The 18,012-nt window shown below is 40.8% G+C and overlaps 1 protein-coding gene across 1 annotated transcript; it reads right to left on the reverse strand.

The window, feature by feature from the left end:
- LOC109234699 lies at positions 6,004–7,951 on the reverse strand. Its single transcript, XM_019400765.1, has 4 exons — positions 7,847–7,951; positions 7,027–7,308; positions 6,773–6,941; positions 6,004–6,203 (listed from the first exon to the last, which is right to left on the reverse strand). The coding sequence occupies exons 1-4, from the start codon at positions 7,949–7,951 to the stop codon at positions 6,004–6,006; spliced, it is 756 nt and encodes a 251-aa protein (XP_019256310.1).

Genomic DNA, 18,012 nt, shown 5'->3' on the forward strand with positions numbered 1-18,012 from the left:
AAGAATGATGAATAAATCTTTGAGTGCCCGAGATATTCTCGGATCCAGTGGAAAAGTGTAGGCAAGGATCTTAGGAAAAATGTTATTTTTGTGTGCTTATGATTGAAACCTGATTTTCTCTTTCTCAAGTCAAAAGTGTCTTTTACAAAATGAATATCACATGTCCCCTATCATTGTGTCTCTTTCTTTTTATAGGGAACATGTTTCTAGAAACCCTAATAGTACAAGTGCAGAGAATATTCACTCCTTCAGGTCCTATCTTAAAGCTAGTCGTTATAACTCTGTCAAGGGCACGCGACCTCGGCATCGCTTATTGACGACTCCTCGACTACGATCTTTGCTAACTCCTCGACCACGGCCTTCATTGGTGATTAGATCACTTCGACCCATGGCGACTTGGAGATGCTTTACCGATATCATTTTGACTTATATTCTAGAGGTAGATTTTGACCCATACAGTTAGTCCCTCCGCTTATTGAGGCCGTCTTGGCGGACGGGTTCGATGAGCGGATCGTGTTGTTGGTGGTCGAGCTAATCAAGTGGACTACGTAGGTCATGGTTTTTGCGGAGATCAGGTAACGTGGCCCTCTGTGGGCCGCATATTTCAAATGCTTCGAATTTCCCGGGTGATTTGCTGCAATTATACTATCCACGAGTTAGGATGACGTCATGATATCATGCGCCATTATGACACATATTCCCGATGTGTCGTTTTGTTTTGCGTGTGACCTTTGATTAGAACTTCCGCTTTGGTTCCGGTGCCAATCATGATGAGCTGTTTTCGGTTTCGGTGCCAGGACCTTTATAAATAGAGGTCTTTGAACACAATTTTAGAGTTTAAGTCTTCTAATGCTTCAAAATTCCATACCTTTTGCTTGGTCTCTTCTTCTCCGAATTTCTCTTCTCTGTTTCAGTGACTTACATTGTTCTTTATTTCCTCTCGTTTGTTATTCTCCTTCCTTACGTCGAATCATGTATAACGTACCTTCTGAGGCAGGAGAGGGGAGTTGTATTGCTCCTTTAGCACTGGTGTTCCCCTCTTATGGGGAGAGCATTCCTGCCACCGCTGAGGAGGAAACATTCCCGTCGGTGGAGGAGATAATCCCACGCAACCCTGATTTCAGATCTGATTTCACCAATCACCAGAGGCAGCACTTAGAGCTTTTTGGTTAGTGATGACAGTGAAGGAATTAGCGGTTCTTAAGGCTAAATTCGGCCTTCCCAATCATATCGAGTTGATCTCTGCCGAGGGGGATACGGTATAGGTCCACCGTCCTGGGTATTGCGCCCTTTAAGCCTACCCCTTCCAAGTTGGCTATTCTTTTCCCCTCCTTCCGCTGGTGGAAGATTTCTGTCGTCACTACGGCGTTTGTCTTGCTCAGCTTGCGTCGTACGTCTACAAAGCTATAAAGATGCTCACTAAGTTTGTTGAGTTGGCCGGGGTCGAACTGACACGGAGGCACTTAATTCATCTATTCCCTCCCAGTTTTTTAGGGAAACAATGTTGAACCTTCCTCGCCGAGGGGGCAAATGATTGGTGGTGAAGATGGACGACAAGGCTAGTCGTCAATTCTTGTTTAACTTCTTTTTTGTTAGAACAGAGGATGTTACGGCTTTCCTGAGGCTTGGAATTATACTCGTAAGTACTTTGGTTTCTCCCCCGTGTTCGGTCCTGAATTTTGACTTCTCGCCTTCTTCTTTTGCAGCCAATACTTCGAATCCTCTTTTGGATGCTCATATTTCTGGATGGGTCAAATGGATTCTCCCTCACATCGTAGGGATTCATGAATGGCCAAGTTTTTTCAAGAAATTCAGGCATGCTCTCCCTTCGACTCGTAATTTCCTTTTTACCACCAGCGTCTTGATTTCTTTGCTCATTTTCCTTCGTTGATTTTCCTTTTTCCTGTTTTTCTCTAGCTCCGGCCTGGGGGTCTACGAGGAAGTTGAGAGCTCCTGTGCCCTCGTTCCTGAAGAGGAAGGCTATTATGCCCTCATTTTCTGCCCCTATTTCGATCATTGTTGATCTTATCTCTGTTCCAGTTTCCTCTGTCACCGTGTCCAAATTTATTTCTGCTTCGACCGTAGTGACTTCGGCTTCTCCTCTGTATTCTCTCATCGACTAGGACAATGAACCTTTTCCTAGTGATGGAGATCTCCTACATCGAAATAAGAGGTCCGTGGATGTTAGTGACGGAGTCACCTGGGCCGTTGATCCAGTGGAAGTGGACTTTTCACTGTGTGAGACGGCCACCATTCTTGTAGGAGATGATATTGAGCCAATTCCCGAGGTTCCGAGGTCATTGGGAGACGATGTGGATGTGTCTCTTCCTTCTGCGGTGATGGAAACTGAAGGGACGACTGCTGATGTTCTTAACACTTCACGGTGAGAGGAGATATCGACTTCTCGAACAACTGTAGATACCACATTGCCGGCCAATGAGAGGGGAAAGAGCATCGCTGAGGAGGGCGACAAATCAGTTTCTGTCGTTGATGCAGACAACCTAAGGATGATGGAAGAGGGGCTTACCCAGCTTGAGGTAAGGTTGGAGGGGTGTATGAGGACTATCGCGATCCCCATGGATCGTGACCTATTGGTGAACACCGAGGAGGTAGTCCCTGCCCTCGCCCCTCTTTGTTCCGAAATAAAGGGTAAGACCCTTAAAGAGATAGACGACGATGCTTTGTCGAGGAGCATTGCTGGCCTTGCCCTCATGGTGAGTGTTCGTGGTTCAACCTCTCTTTTTTGTTTCTTAGGACGTCCTTGGTTCTGACCTCTTTTTTCTCTTTCCTTTTCATGATCGCAAATGGTGATCTTGGAGATCGAGAGCACCCAGAGGGAGAAAAAACATAAAGACATCTTTGTAAAATTGAAGGATTAGTACTTTGAGTATCGTGGCAAGTATCGAGATCTCCATAGGCGGTTTAGTGAGGGTGGCGACATGCGGGACCTTCAGGACGAGTTGAAAGAGAAGGAAGATGAGCTGGTGCGGGCCATCGAGAAATGTAACGTCCTTCAGGGGATGTTCAGGAATAGGGAAGAGGAGCTAGAGGTAAGCAGGGGCGTGGAGGCCCAATGTAATGACCTTCAAGCTCAACTGATCGAGTTTTGAGGGAAGTTAGAAGAGTGACGAATTCAGTTGGTGGCCCTCAATAGTGAGATTGTTGAGAAGAAAAAAGAGCTCGAGAAGGTGGAGTCTTCTCGTTTGGATCTCGGAGGAAGATGGAGATGCTCGAGTTAGAGAATAGGACTCTCCGAGCCGAGCGGGAGAATGACTAATCAATGGCGAGAGGTAAGGAAGATCGACTCAAGGAGAGGATCAGAGAATTGGAGAAAGATAACTCTGTTCTTCTTGATCGAATGGCCGCTTTGGAGGCTAAGAAGGCCCAATTACTTGCACAGTAGTCCTCCTCCCGTATTTCAGATTTTCCCAATGTACCTCATGAGTTATATGAAGAATGGATTCATGCCGATGCCTAAATAGATGTATTTTGAGATTTGCATGTGGCGGGGTTCGTCTCTGAGGCTGCCCTTGAAGATGTTCATGTTAAGTCTCGTGAATCTTGAGTCGCTTGTGGATATGATCCCGCTACGCCTGAGGCCAATAAAGAGGTTGGGGACGAGGGTGTAGACCGGCTTAAGGAGAACGCTTGGTATGATACCGCTTATCCTCAGGGCAAAGGTGTCGACGGCGAGGGGGATCGAGATGGTAAGGGTATCAGTGGTCAGGGTGGTGACGGCGTTGAAGACCGAGCTAATGAGGGCACTGAGGGCCGTGATGGCGGCAACCAGTAATTTTTTTGACTTTTTGTGTATTTTTGTTGGCATCTTCATGAGCCTCTGTAGACAGTTTAAGTATGAAATATCAAAGTTGTTCCTTGCAACTTCTTCCGTTCCTGTGGTTTATTTTCTGTACGTGTATGTTTTTTGCTTCGGTTGTTTGCTTGTTTCGCTTTTTGTCCTTCTTATTGTTGTTGTATTTTAGCTGTTCATAGCCTTGGAGCCGAATATTGATAGATCGTGTGCGTTTCTTCGTTGAGATGTGGGCCAGGGCCGATGGGTGTTTATTCGAGCGAGGTCGAACATAACCTTTCGTTAAATCACGGTCGAGGGCCGGTAGGTGTTTGTTCGAGCGAGGTCGAACATAACCTTTTGTTAAATCGAGGCCGAGGGTTGGTAGGTGTTTGTTCGAGCTTAGTCGAACATAACCTTTCATTGAATCACGGCCAAGGGCCGATAGGTGTTTCTTCGAGTGGGGTCGAACATAACCGTTTTGTTAAATCGCGGACGAGGGCCGGTAGGTATTTGTTTGAGTGAGGTCGAACATAACCTTTTCATTTAATCGCGGCCGAGGGTCGGTAGGTGTTTGTTCGAGCGAGGTCAAACATAACCTTGATATAAAAAAGGTGAAAAAGGTGATAAACGTAAGTTTCTTATTACTTTGACGTTGTTGTTTTGGCTACATACTTGGAGAGAGTTACAGATTTTGGTTGTTGGCTGGCGTTCCAATCCCAGTTTACCTAGTCCCTTCATTGCTGGACTTGGAGAGTATTGAGGAATCGAGCAATGAAAATAACATGTCCCTCCCTCACGTACTTCGAATCGTTGTGTTCTCTTTTCTACCTCATTAAAAACCTCCTTGAGAAAACCCAAATGGGACAAAACTCAAGCAAGGGAAAAAGAGTATGACTTGAGGGACACTTTCTCGTAGAAGTTGAAGTATTTGAGGTGGCTGATGTTCCAATTTTTTGGTAGTTGCTTTCCTTCCATTGTTTCTAGTTGGAATGAGCCCTTGTTTGAATTGGCTGTGATTATGTACGGACCATCCCAGTTTGTTCCCAGCTTGCCTTCCCGGGGGTCTTTGCTCGCTTGAGTTTTGGCTTTCAGCACGTAGTCCCCGACTTTAACTGGCCAGACCTTTGCTTTCTTGTTGTAATAGTGTTCTGCTTGTTATGTTTGGGCAACTATTCTTATGTACGCCATATCTCTTCGTTCGTTGATGTCGTCGAGTTCCTGCCTTCTGCTCTCATCGTTACTCATACCGCTTTCATGGGAGCACCTTAGGCTGGGTTCTCCGACTTCGACTGGTATTACAACCTCGGTCCCATAGACCAAAGAGTAGGGCGTCTCTCCTGTTCTCATCTTTGGAGTTGTTCGGTAGACCCATAATACTTTTGGTAGTATTTCCAACCACAGTCCCTTGGCGTCCTCGAGTTTTTTCTTTATGATGTTTAGTATGGACTTGTTGGAGGACTCTGCTTGCCCGCTACCCGCTGGGTGATATGGGGTTGAGAGTATCCTCTTGATATGCCATTTCTCAAAGAATTCGGTGGTTTTCTTTCCCGTGAACTGGGGTCCGTTGTCATAACTGGTCTCATTGGTTAGGCCGAACTGGCAAATGATGTTTCTCTATATAAAAGTGATTGCCTCTTGTTCCCGTATTTGGGAGAATGCTCATGCTTCCACCCATTTAGAGAAATAGTCAGTTAAAATCAAAAGGAATCATACATTAGCTCGCCCTGTTGGGAGGGGTCCCACGTTGTCCATTCCCTATTTGATGAACGGCCACGGGGAGGTGATTGAATGGAGGTGTTCGCCTGCTTGGTGAATCATTGGGTCGCATTTTTGGCACTGTTCGCATTTTCTCACGAAGTCTACAACGTCTTTTTTCATGGTCGGCCAATAGTATCCCACCCATATGAGGCATCTGACTATTTCTTGATTGCTGGAGTAAGCACCGCAATGGCCTTCATGGAATTCCTCGAGGACATGCTAGGTCTTGTTTGGGCTCAGGCATTTCGCCAGGGGGCCACCGTAAGTTCTTTTCTATAGGTCGCTATGAAGGAGATTGTATTTGGACGCTTGCATTCTTAGTTTCTTGGCTTCTTTCTTGTCGCTAGGAAGTGCACCGTCCTGCAAATAGGCGATAATACGATTGCGCCAATCCCAAGTCAAGTTTATGATTCTTACCTCGATTCGGTCTAGTGATGAGTTGAGGAGGTGGACTAAGCTTTTGTCCCCGTCGTGATGCTTTTGGTAGCTAAGGCCAATTTGGCGAGGCCATCTGCTTCAGCATTCTGTGCCCGTGGGATCTGGTCGAGCTGGCATTCGTTGAACTCAGGTAGTAGCTTGCAGATCTCAGTATGGTATTTTTCAACCTTTGTTCCTTGATTTGGTAAGTCCCTATGACTTGGTTGACTACGATCTAGGAATCAGATAGAAGTTTCAACCGCTTCGCTTCGTATTTTAGTGCTAGCCTCAATCCTGCAATTAAGGCCTCGTACTCGGCCTCACTGATAGTCATATCTGGGCACCTTATGGATTAGCGGATTACTTCGCCTGTAGGGACCTCGAGTACGAGTCCCAGTCCGGACCATGACTTGTTGGACACGCTATCGATGTATAGAACCCAGAGGTCTTGTGCTTGGAGGGAAGCTTGGACGGCCTCCCTTTCAACTTCAGGCATTATTTTTGCACTAAAGTCAGCGACGAAGTAGGGAAGCACCTGCGACTTTATCGCCATTCGTGGCTGTTATGTGATATCGTGCTCGCTTAGCTCGATGGCCCACTTGGCCAGCCTCCTCGATAGCTCAGGTTTATGCAAAATGCTCCTTAAGGGAAAGGTTTTGATGGCCGAGATTGGGTGGCACTGAAAATAGGGTCTAAGCTTTCGCAAAGCTACGACTAATGCCAGAGCCACTTTTTCAAGGTGCGGGTACCTCGTCTCAGCGTCGACAAGTGTTTTGCTAATGTAATAGATGGGAGATTGCGTACCTTTGCTTTCACGAATCAGGACTGCACTTACCGCTACTTCAGAGACAGCTAGATATACGAGGAGCTGCTCCCCAGGTTCGGGTTTTGAAAGTAGGGTTGGTAATGATAGGGATGCCTTCAGTTCTCGCAGAGCCTGGATGCACTTGGGAGTCCATTCGAGGCCGTAATCCTTTTTGAACCCGCTAAATAATTTGTGACATCTATCAGACGAATGCGAGATGAATCTTGATAGGGCGGCGATTCGAGCAGTCAACCTTTGGACTTTCTTCTTGGTAGTCAAGAGCTAGAGTATCCTTTTGATAGCTTTGATTTGGTCTGGGTTGACCTCGATCCCCCGTTGCGACACCAAAAACCCCCAAGAACTTTCCCAAGGCTACGTCAAACGCGCATTTCTCCGGGTTTAGTTTCATCTTGTAACGTCTTAGTATGTCGAAAGCTTCCTTCAAATGATCGATATGGTCCCCTGCCTTTACGGACTTGACCAACGTGTCATCTATATATACTTCTATGATCTTGCCAAGCTGCTCCTTGAACATCTTTGTCACCAATCATTGATAGGTAGCCCCCGCATTCTTCAACCCAAACGGCATGACCCTATAACAATACGTTCCTTGGTGGGTGATGAAAGTAGTCTTCTTCTAGTCTTTTTCCTCCATAAAAATTTGTTATAGCCTGATTAAGTGTCCAGAAAACTCAATAGCTCGTGCTCAGCTATTGCGTCGATGAGTTGGTCGATGTGAGGTAATGGGAAAGAATCCTTCAGACGTGCTTGTTCAAGTCTGTGATGTCCACGCACATCCACCTTTTCCTATTTTTCTTTTTTACCATCACTACGTCGGCGATCCATTTAGGGTACTTCGACTCCCTGATGGAGCCGTTCTCCAACAATTTTTCCACTTCCTCGCGGACTGCATCGTTGATGGCAAGGTTGAATATATGTCTGACCTGTCTAACTGGGGTGGAATGGGTCGATGTTTAATTTGTGTGTGGCGATTTCCTTTGGGATGCCCGACATATCTGCATGGATGAAGGTAAACAAATCTGCATTAGTTATTAAGAATTGACTGAATTTACCTGGTTCCCGGAGTTTGCAGCTGATAAGGCCTTTTTGCTATGGTCGTTGAGGTCCAATTGAACGGGGTTGAGGTCTTCTATAGTTGAATCCGCAGCCTCGACCATTTCGGGATATATGATCACGTCTCCGGTTTCTACTTGCATTGACCTCGACTCTGTTTATTGATATGCCTCTTTTCCTTGTCTTTTTTCTATTGTGTTGCCATGCTGTCTAAGGCAATACGGTAGCATTCCTGAGACATGTGATGTTCTCCGCGTATGCTGAATATTCCCCATGGTGTTGGAAATTTAATTATTTTGTATAGGCTGGAAGGGATGGCTCTCATGGGGTGTATCCATGGTCGTCCCACTACGGCGTTGTATGTGGTGGCCTGATCCATGATGTGAAATGTCGTCTCCAGCGTTACACCGCCGACCAAGACGGGGAGTGTACTTTCCCCTGATGTCCGCTCAACCATATTATTAAAAGTGGTTAGCGTGATGCAGCGCGACACTATCTTATCCTCGAGTCTCATTTGGGTAAAGACTCGGGGATGGATAATGCATGCACCGCTTCCATCATCCACCATGATACATTTGACATTGGTATCTAAAATGCATAAAGTAATAACTAGGGGATCATTATGAGGAAAAGTCAAACTGTCGGCATCCGACTCATCGAAAATGATACTTTCTTTGAGTCCGTCGTACCGTTCGCGGGTGATAGACCGCTTGAGCTTGTGAGTGGTAGTTAACTTCACACCGTTGATAGAGGTGTCGTTGCTACCGCTGATGATCATGTTGATAGTATGTGCTGGTGATGGCGGCTTCGGCAGGCCTTGATGTTCGCGTCCTCTGGCGAAGTTTTTCTACCCTTGTCGCTTAGCAGCTCTTTTAGGTATCCCTGCCGCAACATGTTTACGACTTCTTGTCTGAGGGCAATGCAATCTTCTGTTTTGTGCCCATGTTCCTGGTGGAACTCACAGAGGGCGTCAGATTTTCTGGTGTTCGGGTCCGATCTCATCTTCGGTGGCCACTTCACCTTTGTTCCAAGTTTCTCAAGAGCGTAGACTATTTCTGTAGGTGACAAAATATAGAGCAGATAATAAAGGGGGAATAACTCTTTCATTCCGGTGAGTCCATGTTCTTGGCCTAGATGAGCCTTCTTTATAGCGGGGGAAAGGTGCGGCGAACGCCCTGACATATGGCTGGTACCGTTATCTGTTGTGTCATGAAACTGGGTGATCCCTCTTGATGTTGTCTCTTCATTCTTTTTTGGATTCGGTTTGTACCGAGGTTAGTCGATTGTTTGGTCCGTTGAAGTCGTCTTCATCTGCTCGGACCTCGGCTCAATAGGCATTATGGATTTCGTCCCAAGTGGTTGGAGGATATTTCATCAATTGGTTCAACAGTTTTCTAGTCACTCTCGAACCATCTCTACTCAACCCGTTCTGGAAGGCCGCGACTGCCATCCCTTTTGATACGTTCGATAGAGTCATCCTTACTCTGTTGAATCGAGCGAAGAAGTCCCTTAGTCCCTCTCCCAACGACTGCTTGATAGCAAATATGTCGTTTACTCTTGTTTCGGCCTTTTTAGAGCGGGCCGGTAGCTTTGGTTAATGCCCCCCACCCCGTAAGGCTTTCGCCAAACTTCTTCAGCAAAATAGAGGACACTTGTTCCTTGGAGAGGTAGTTTCCTTTCACGGCAGTGACATAATGGGTCACATATTCTTCAGGATCGGTCGTCCCGTCATATATCCTGAGGTAGGGCGGCATTTTGAAGGTCTTTGGTATGGCACACGGGGCTGCGTTATCATTGTATGACTGCTATATGAACCTGTCGGCGTCCCTTTTTGGCAACAGCTTAGGAGCGCCCGGTATCTTGTCGACTCATTCTTGGTGTTCTCTCATCTAATCTTGGAATGCTTTGTTTTCATTCTCCATTTCTTCCATCCTCTTTCGAACGACATCGAGGGCATTGTCACCTGCACTGTTAGTAATATTGTGAGTTATACCTGTCATCGGAGGGCTTGGTTGGTTGCACTGCTCGTCCGTTTGTTGTATTGTGCAAGCACTTGCAGTTTCTGTAGTCATTCCTGGAGCGGGTCTGTTGAGGACACTCTCCAGCGTGTCGGTCAGCCATTCTTCGAGGAGTTTTTTCACAGCTGGGGTGTCCCTTCTTCTACAGACGTGGAGGCTCCTTTTCCACTGGGTTTTGTTATGCTGCAATGGGGGGAGGCGACCTCTCGCGCCTAGGGGAAGCGTTGGGTGTCACGTCCTCGCCTATTCTTTTAGCAGGTTTCTTTGATAGCATTCATGAGGTTGCTGGGGAGATCATTTGTTATTCTCGTCGTCTCTCCTTGGTTACCTGCCATGTTGGTTTCTGTACGTACAAAGAGAGAAGAAGATCTTTGGGGTTTGCGCAGTTAGTGACTTGCATTAGTTACGGATCTGAAGGAAACTATAAAATTCGCAAAGAAATCCCCACAGATGGCGCCAAATTATTTTACCAAAAATGTAGATATTGGTTTAACTAATTAAATTTATATAAATGGAGGTTAATCTTTGTTAGCAATAATATCCTAAAAAAAACTCCCGGTAGTGTAATGAATGATGCGCAGATCTGCTCCAACAGATATGACCCCGTGCAATAGTCAGTAGTCAAGAATAAATATAGAAGTAATGCAGCATTGAATATTGACGAACAATAATAAATGAAATTTATGTAAATAAATGCAAAGGACTCACCTGAGACAAGATGGAAGTAATGAATATTCTCCCTGACAATTGAGAATGATGAATAAATCTTTGAGTGCTTGAGATATTCTCGGATCCAGTGGAAAAGTGTAGGCAAGGATCTTAGGAAAAAGGTTATTTTTGTGTGCTTATGATTGAAACCCGATTTTCTCTTTCCCAAGTCATAAGTGTCTTTTACAAAATGAATATCACATGTCCCCTATCATTGTGTCTCTTTCTTTTTATAGGGAACATGTTTCTAGAAACCCTAATGGTACAAGTGCAGAGAATATCCACTAGAATATTCTCTTTCAGGTCCTATCTTAAAGATAGCCGTTATAACTCTGTCAAGGGCACGCGACCTCGGCATTGATTATTGACGATTCCTCGACTTAGATCTTTGCCGACTCCTCGACCACGACCTTCATTGGAGATTCAATCACTTCGACCCATGGCGACCTGGAGATTCTTTACCGATATCATTTTGACTTATAATCTAGAGGTTAATTTTGACATATACACAGTGCAATTCAAATGATAGTTACCTCACAACTTCATCTTCGTAATTTATATTGTGGCATTATGAGCAATGATATTTGTGGAAGGTAATTGATACCCTAAAAGCATAACGATAGCGAGATTAGAAGGTAAAACTATCCTATTTATAAGACGGTCAGACTTAATAGACCTCCCCATCACGAGATCAAGGTCTATATATAATGCCTTCAATTAGGGGCGGATGTAAAGTTTGGTCGTCGGGTTCAACTGAACTCAGTACCTTTGACGCAAAGCATAAGTTTATGTATAAAAGTTAATTAAAATTGCAACAAATGGTAGGTCTGAACCCATAACTTTAAAAATACAATGAGTTCAATTCTAAAAACCTTAAAAGTTGAACGCATAGAATCTAAATTCAGGATCCTTCGCTGCAATCTACATCGATACATAAAGTGATGAAGACCAAACACAAAATTCAATAATTAAAAAAAATCAATAATTATTTACCCTATTATAAAAATTAATCAAATTATGTTAAGTTCACATATTTAAATACTCCCTCCGTTTCATATTAGATGAGGTACTTTCTTTTTTAGTCTGTTCCAAAATAAATGACACATTTCTAAATTTGAAAATAATTCAACCTTAAACTCTTCATTTTATGTATTGTACCTTTAATGAGTAGCTTTTATAATCACACAAATATCATGGCCCCACACAACTTTTACCCCTTAAGCTTTTAAGACCACAAATTTTAAAAGTTTTCTTCTTTTTCTTAAACTTCGTGCCGAGTCAAACCAGCTCAGCTAAATTGAAACGAAGGGAGTATATAATAAGTGAAGGTTTTGGTACCACGAAGGGCAATTCTGTAAATATCATCTACTTTATGAGTAAATTGGTATGCTCTCTTTGTTCCTTCCCATAAAGACGCGTGTACAATGCAAGTTTCAAGTTACCAGAACCTAAACGTTTTCTTCTTCCTCATTCCAGTTCAGTTCAACACTGATCTCTTTCTCCCACTCCTCTCTTTCCTTCTCGATCTCCTGTATTTTTCCTTCCCTTATGGGTATCGTTTCACAAATTCTTTATTTGTGATTTCTAAATTTCTAGCTTTTATTTCATTCGCTACTTCTGGTAAGATTTTCCCCGTCTTTTGCCTTTCTTGCCTTGATTTTTGCCCATCACTTTTGGATTCTTAAGAAAGTTTATCCAGTTTATTTGCTTCAATTTTTTTTGTTTTTTCTACTCTTCCGCATAATTTTTACTAGAATTTTTACATGCATGTCAATAACTTTATATGATCTGTACATGCATGTATGAAAATATATATCCAGTGTATGTAATTGTATAATTCCGGTGGTTGATGTCTTTCCCAGATTTGGCACTAATTAGTTACTCCAAATCCAAGTGTCTTTGCACAAATTTGTAGTATTCATCTTGTTGTTGGAAGATGGGTCTTTGCTACTTTAAAACTATTTGTAAGTATACTTTCATGGTATTGTATATCTGTAAATGTTATATTTCGTAGTTAGTGCTAATTTCCATTTTAATGGTTGATTCTTCCAGTAATTTTTCATTCTTTACTCAATATGGAGAAATAATAACTATGGAGGCTGACAATGTATAGCACAGTAGCATTATTTACAATTAATGATGGTATGCTATAATTATGTATTTTAGTCGCTTATTATGCTCTAATTTGCTACACACTTTAATTGAGTTTAAACTTTAATCGCTAGTGTTTTGCACTAATTACGTATTTTATGCCTTGTAGGAGTGATTCTGGGATGTGTAGATGTTATGGAACGAATTCGAGCTATTTGGAGCTTTGAAGTTTGAGTAAAAGCCCAAGGGATTAAGCAAAGATCGTGTTCGGGGGTCGAGGATCAATTCTGGACGTCAAAGTTCAAGGAAGAAGCAACTGCTGAAGAGTAAAGGCCACTTGAATTGCAAAAGAAAGAAAGAAAATAGTTGTATTGTTGTGAAAAATATTCCTTGATAGTGGTGACTCTTGATGTAATTGTGCTTAAAGAAGTGAGGAGTTAATATATATTAATGTGAATGTGGAGTTATGGTTTGGCATAAGTGTGGGGTTTTAATTCCCCAAGTGTATATATATTAAAGTGCTTAGGGAGGTGTAGTCACTCTTATATCTAAATGTATCATACTCGTCCCGCAACCTACATTACAATCAATTAAAGTCCTACTTGATCCTAGACTAAATGAGCTCGATTAGTAGAGTACACTACGGGTAAGTCTATGGTGCATCTTTTGCGGCATATGAAGTTATTTCTGAGAGTGAGTGAATTCTTTCTATCTTGAGTTCCTAATTGTTCTTAAATTTTATTGTGTGTGGAACTACTCCCTTTTGTTGTTTGAGGGCACTTGATTCATGAAGGAAAGGTAATGTCATTGACCTCTATGTTAGAGTAAGTGAGTGAATTATGAATAATGCATGGTTCTTGTGAGTCAAATCTTGAGGTGAAGATGTTACACTCTTGTGCTTAATCTATTTTAAAGATTCTTGGTGTGATGAGTTAGGAGAATTATTTAAAAAGGTCGTGTCTATATAAAGTATAGTTTGATTGCTCGAAGATGAGCAATGGTTAAGTGTCGGGTGTTGATGGTAGGCTATGTATTTTAGTCTCTTATTATACTTTAAATTGCTATACTTTAATTGAGTTTGAGCTTTAATCGCTAGTGATTTGCACTAATTGCGTGTTTTATGCCTTGCATGAATGATTCTGATCTATGTAGATGTTATGAAACAAATTCGAGTAATTTAGAGCTTTGAAGTCTGAGTAAAAGCCCAAGGGACTAAGCCGGGATCATGTTCAGGGGTCGAGGATCAATTCTGGACGTCAAAATTCAAGGAAGAAGCAACTGCTGAAGAAATGCACTAGTGTGAGGCATTAGTATAATTTTATGTTAGAAATTTTCAAAGTTCAGAAACTGGGTTTTTTTTTGTCTGATAGGATAAAGCACTAGTGCGACCCACTGGGTGACGCACAGTGCGACGCGTGAAAAGCAATACGTTTGTAAGTTTTCCTATTTCGGCTAGGAAAAGGAGATTTCATCATGGCCCAACCCTACTTGGTATAAATACATGTAAAAACGTTATTTTGAGGACTTTTGACGCACTTGAGACCTAGGGAGAGCACAGAGCCGCCGTGGAGGCCGGAATTCATCAAATTCCGTCTTTCTTCCATCAAACTTAGTAATCTTTACGTTTCTTTGGATGAATTGTTATTTTGCTACCATGTCTATGTGGAGCTAAACTTCACATTCTAGAGTTGTGGTCGTCATGAATATTGAAGTTTATTAATTACATCATCGTTAATTCGAGTTATCATATTTGGTTATTTCTTTAATTCTGTGCATAATTGCTTAATTGTTTGGCCAGCAGTTGAGTTCTATTTACTATCTATTCTATACTTGGGAAATCCGTATTTAGATTAGAGTAGAATTAGAGAGAGATTGTTTCTGAACTCATGGCTCGGGGAAAGATTTTGCGGTTAGGATAGGAATATACCTAATAGTCTTGCTTAGTTGAATACCGTATTATATTCGTTCATGATGGACTCAATATTATAGGAATATAGGGTTGATATATTAAGGATAAACGAATGGTATTATGGGAACATGCTATTTATATAAACGATCCGATCAACTAGCAATCATAGATACTTGGATTAACAGGTGTAATTACGAACTCAATAGGATTGATAAACCAACCACAACCCTGAAATCTATACATCTCTTAGTTACGTGTTTAAATTTCGCGATAGTAGTTTTAATAGAAAAACCAACTTTTGATTATCTTGGACATCAAATTGATTTTGAGTTGCTTAGTTAACGGTTAATCTAAGTCTCTCTGGGTTCAACATCTGACTTTCGACTCACTTTATTACTTGACGGCCATCTATACTTGTTATTATACTGCATTTGTAAAATAATACTGGAGAATACAAAATAACATAAATAGAAATATAAATAAAACAAAGGTTAATCCGAGCCCACTGAATTCACAGTGTTTCCTTAAGGAATTTAATTCCCTCCTAGTACCCAAAGTTATGGATTATTTCCTCCCAGGATAGAACGAATTACACACTGATGTAGTGGTACTTCAAACCCCAGTGTTTCAGCGAACACAAAGTTTGGTAGCAAATCACACTTACTGTTGCTTTCTTTGAAGTTAAAAGTATGCAGAAGAAAGGAGGAGAAACTCAGAAATTCGTATGGAAAATCTGAGAAAATGGACTTGTATTTATAGCCAATGTTGCCATGTTGGGTTGAAATCTGAAGAGGTGCAACTCTTCAGAATGGCTGTTTATGCAAAACGGCCACATCATAAATGCCATAACATAAATGGCTATTTACTCAACAATAAAGAGGGAAAATAAAGAGGAAAAATTGAAGAGAGTAGTTAATTTTCTGTTACCAAAACAGAAAACGGAAATTGAATTTTAATATTAATATTCTTGGATTTAATATTAATATTTTGTTATTAAAACATATATTTAATAACATTTATGTTAATATTTACTATTAACAAACAAATTTGGTCCAAAAAATTAATCAATCAATTGATCATTTGACCAAATTCAAATCCGAAGCCAAAGCCGAGCGACGACGTGATGCTTGCCTTCTTCTCAACTCTTTAAGAGCTAGAAGAAGAGCAATTGCTTATATACCCATTAAAATCATATTCCTCTTCCAATATGGGACAATGTCCCTTTGTCAAGGAGGGAATCTCAAATGAAACTCAAATATTTCATTTTCCGTCCATTTCCCATTCACCCTCTTTTAAGCATTAATATACTTAAAACCCAACAATACTTGTGTGTACTTGGAACCAACAATTAACTTATGTTTCCCTGAACTTAGACTGACATTTACTATGTTTCCCTCCCCTCTGACTTTTGAATTTTGATCATGGTAGTATACTATGATGAATTATTCACGGTGATTCTAACTTTCTTTTTCATTTTGATCACACACGCTTATACTTTCATCATCTGATTAAGAAATAAAAAATTTCCATCCAAGTGCACTTCTGATTATGTATTGTGTTAAAGTTCTTTAATCTAGAAGATGAACTTAAATGCATTTTACTTTTATCTTAAGTTAATATTCCTACTTTTTTAGATAAAATCATCAACATTAACTTGGAAAGATGTCATTGTTTGATTCTTGAAGTAGTAAATAGTTTTGGACATTGTCATATATGGTTTTTTTCCTGTCCGCAGTGACCGATGCATGTTATAAGCACCCATTATTTTTGGAACCACACAATCACTAATCAAGCAGGTAGCTAGCTAAACAAAATATAGCTGGACCTATTATCATAAATATACTGAACTCTAAAGACAGCTACTATATTGAGTACTAGTACTACTACACTAAATTTCAATTACCTGCAACAAATTGACAAACTAAAGACTTTTAAGTTTCTTCCAAAGAGCAGAACAAAGTTAAAGAACACGAACTATCATCATTTAAGAAATCCTAAGAGAAGCGAACCTTTTTTACATTCTGCTTTACCTCTGAAACTCCCCCACCAAAAAATAATATATGCGGAGTATTAAATCCTTCTTCTATGGTCGAGCAAAATGTTAGTTTCAGTACAGCCTTGTCAAATATCAAGATTATGGGTGCTTAAGCACCTATTACTTTTGAAGCCATACACTATTATTTATATAGAAAATTAGTAATTCATATAAATATATTACTTGAGCATCCAATCTCAGTAGTAATTTTCAGATAAAAAATAATTGAACACTCATGATTTATTAAATTTGGATCCGCCACTGCCTATCTAAAGGAAATCAAATAGAGAATTATCAATTTGGGGGAGAGTTAAGTGACATATTTCTAACTGTGAGTTTTTCCAAACATGCTAAGGCTCTGTGTTAATTCCTTTTAGTACAGTTTGGTAAAATTGACTAATATGTATGTTCTGAGATAAAGAAATTTTCATTTTCTCTAGAACATTTCCTCTTTATTTCTTTTTCTTAATTCAGTGGGAACATTCATGGGTGAAGCTACGTAGCCCCAAGGATGGTCAACTGATCACCCTTCATCGAAAAATTACACGGTATATATAGGTAAAATATTAGACTTTAGTGGTATATAACATATATTGAACACCCTTTATTGGAGATTTTTTATGCTTCTTTCTAGTTTGAACACCCTAAATGAAATTCCTACCTTCGCCACTACGAACAATAGTTTTTATTCTTTTTTGGGTTGTCCCTTTAGCTTTACTTATATGTGTTTGTTGCTTTAATTCATGGGTCAGAATTGCAACAGCGAAGTATTTGTCTTATTGTTTTTTAAAATTTTTGAATTATTTGTCCTATTAAATTATCAATTTTTCATTACATTCTGCACTAACCTCTGTTTTATTCCTTATTCAATTTTATAAAGAATCTTCTACCAGGGGAGAGATTTTGTTATATGTACTATTGAGAAATATGTATTGTTTGAAGTTAGTCTCATAGAGCTCAATATTCTTGTCTTGTTCTGATTGATTACATTGGTTTTGTAGGTCATAAATCTTACTCCACTTTGTCTGCTGCTTAGAATAATCAGTTATGGATGAATTGGTTCAGATTAGTGCCCATATTGATGCACAAACTAATTAAAGGTGCTGGGCACAAATATTAAACTTTATACTTCAGTGCATGTAAATGTCTTGAAACTTTATTATGTTGAATGGAAGTAAATAGTACTATGAAACTTTTATATATTGTATGAAACTAACTTGTCGGCATTAACTTTTATATAATCTTGTAGCTGAACAAATAATACAACCAACCATGTCGGACATATGCCCGTGTAGAGCACGGGCACCAATCTAGTCAGGTAATAATTCCAACAATTTGGTAATGGACAAGTAAAATAAGCAATACTATCAAGGAGTTTATTTTTCCCTTTTTTTTTTGTTGGGG

This window comes from Nicotiana attenuata, chromosome 11 (genome assembly GCF_001879085.1).
Source record: "Nicotiana attenuata strain UT chromosome 11, NIATTr2, whole genome shotgun sequence".
Lineage (NCBI taxonomy): Eukaryota > Viridiplantae > Streptophyta > Magnoliopsida > Solanales > Solanaceae > Nicotiana > Nicotiana attenuata.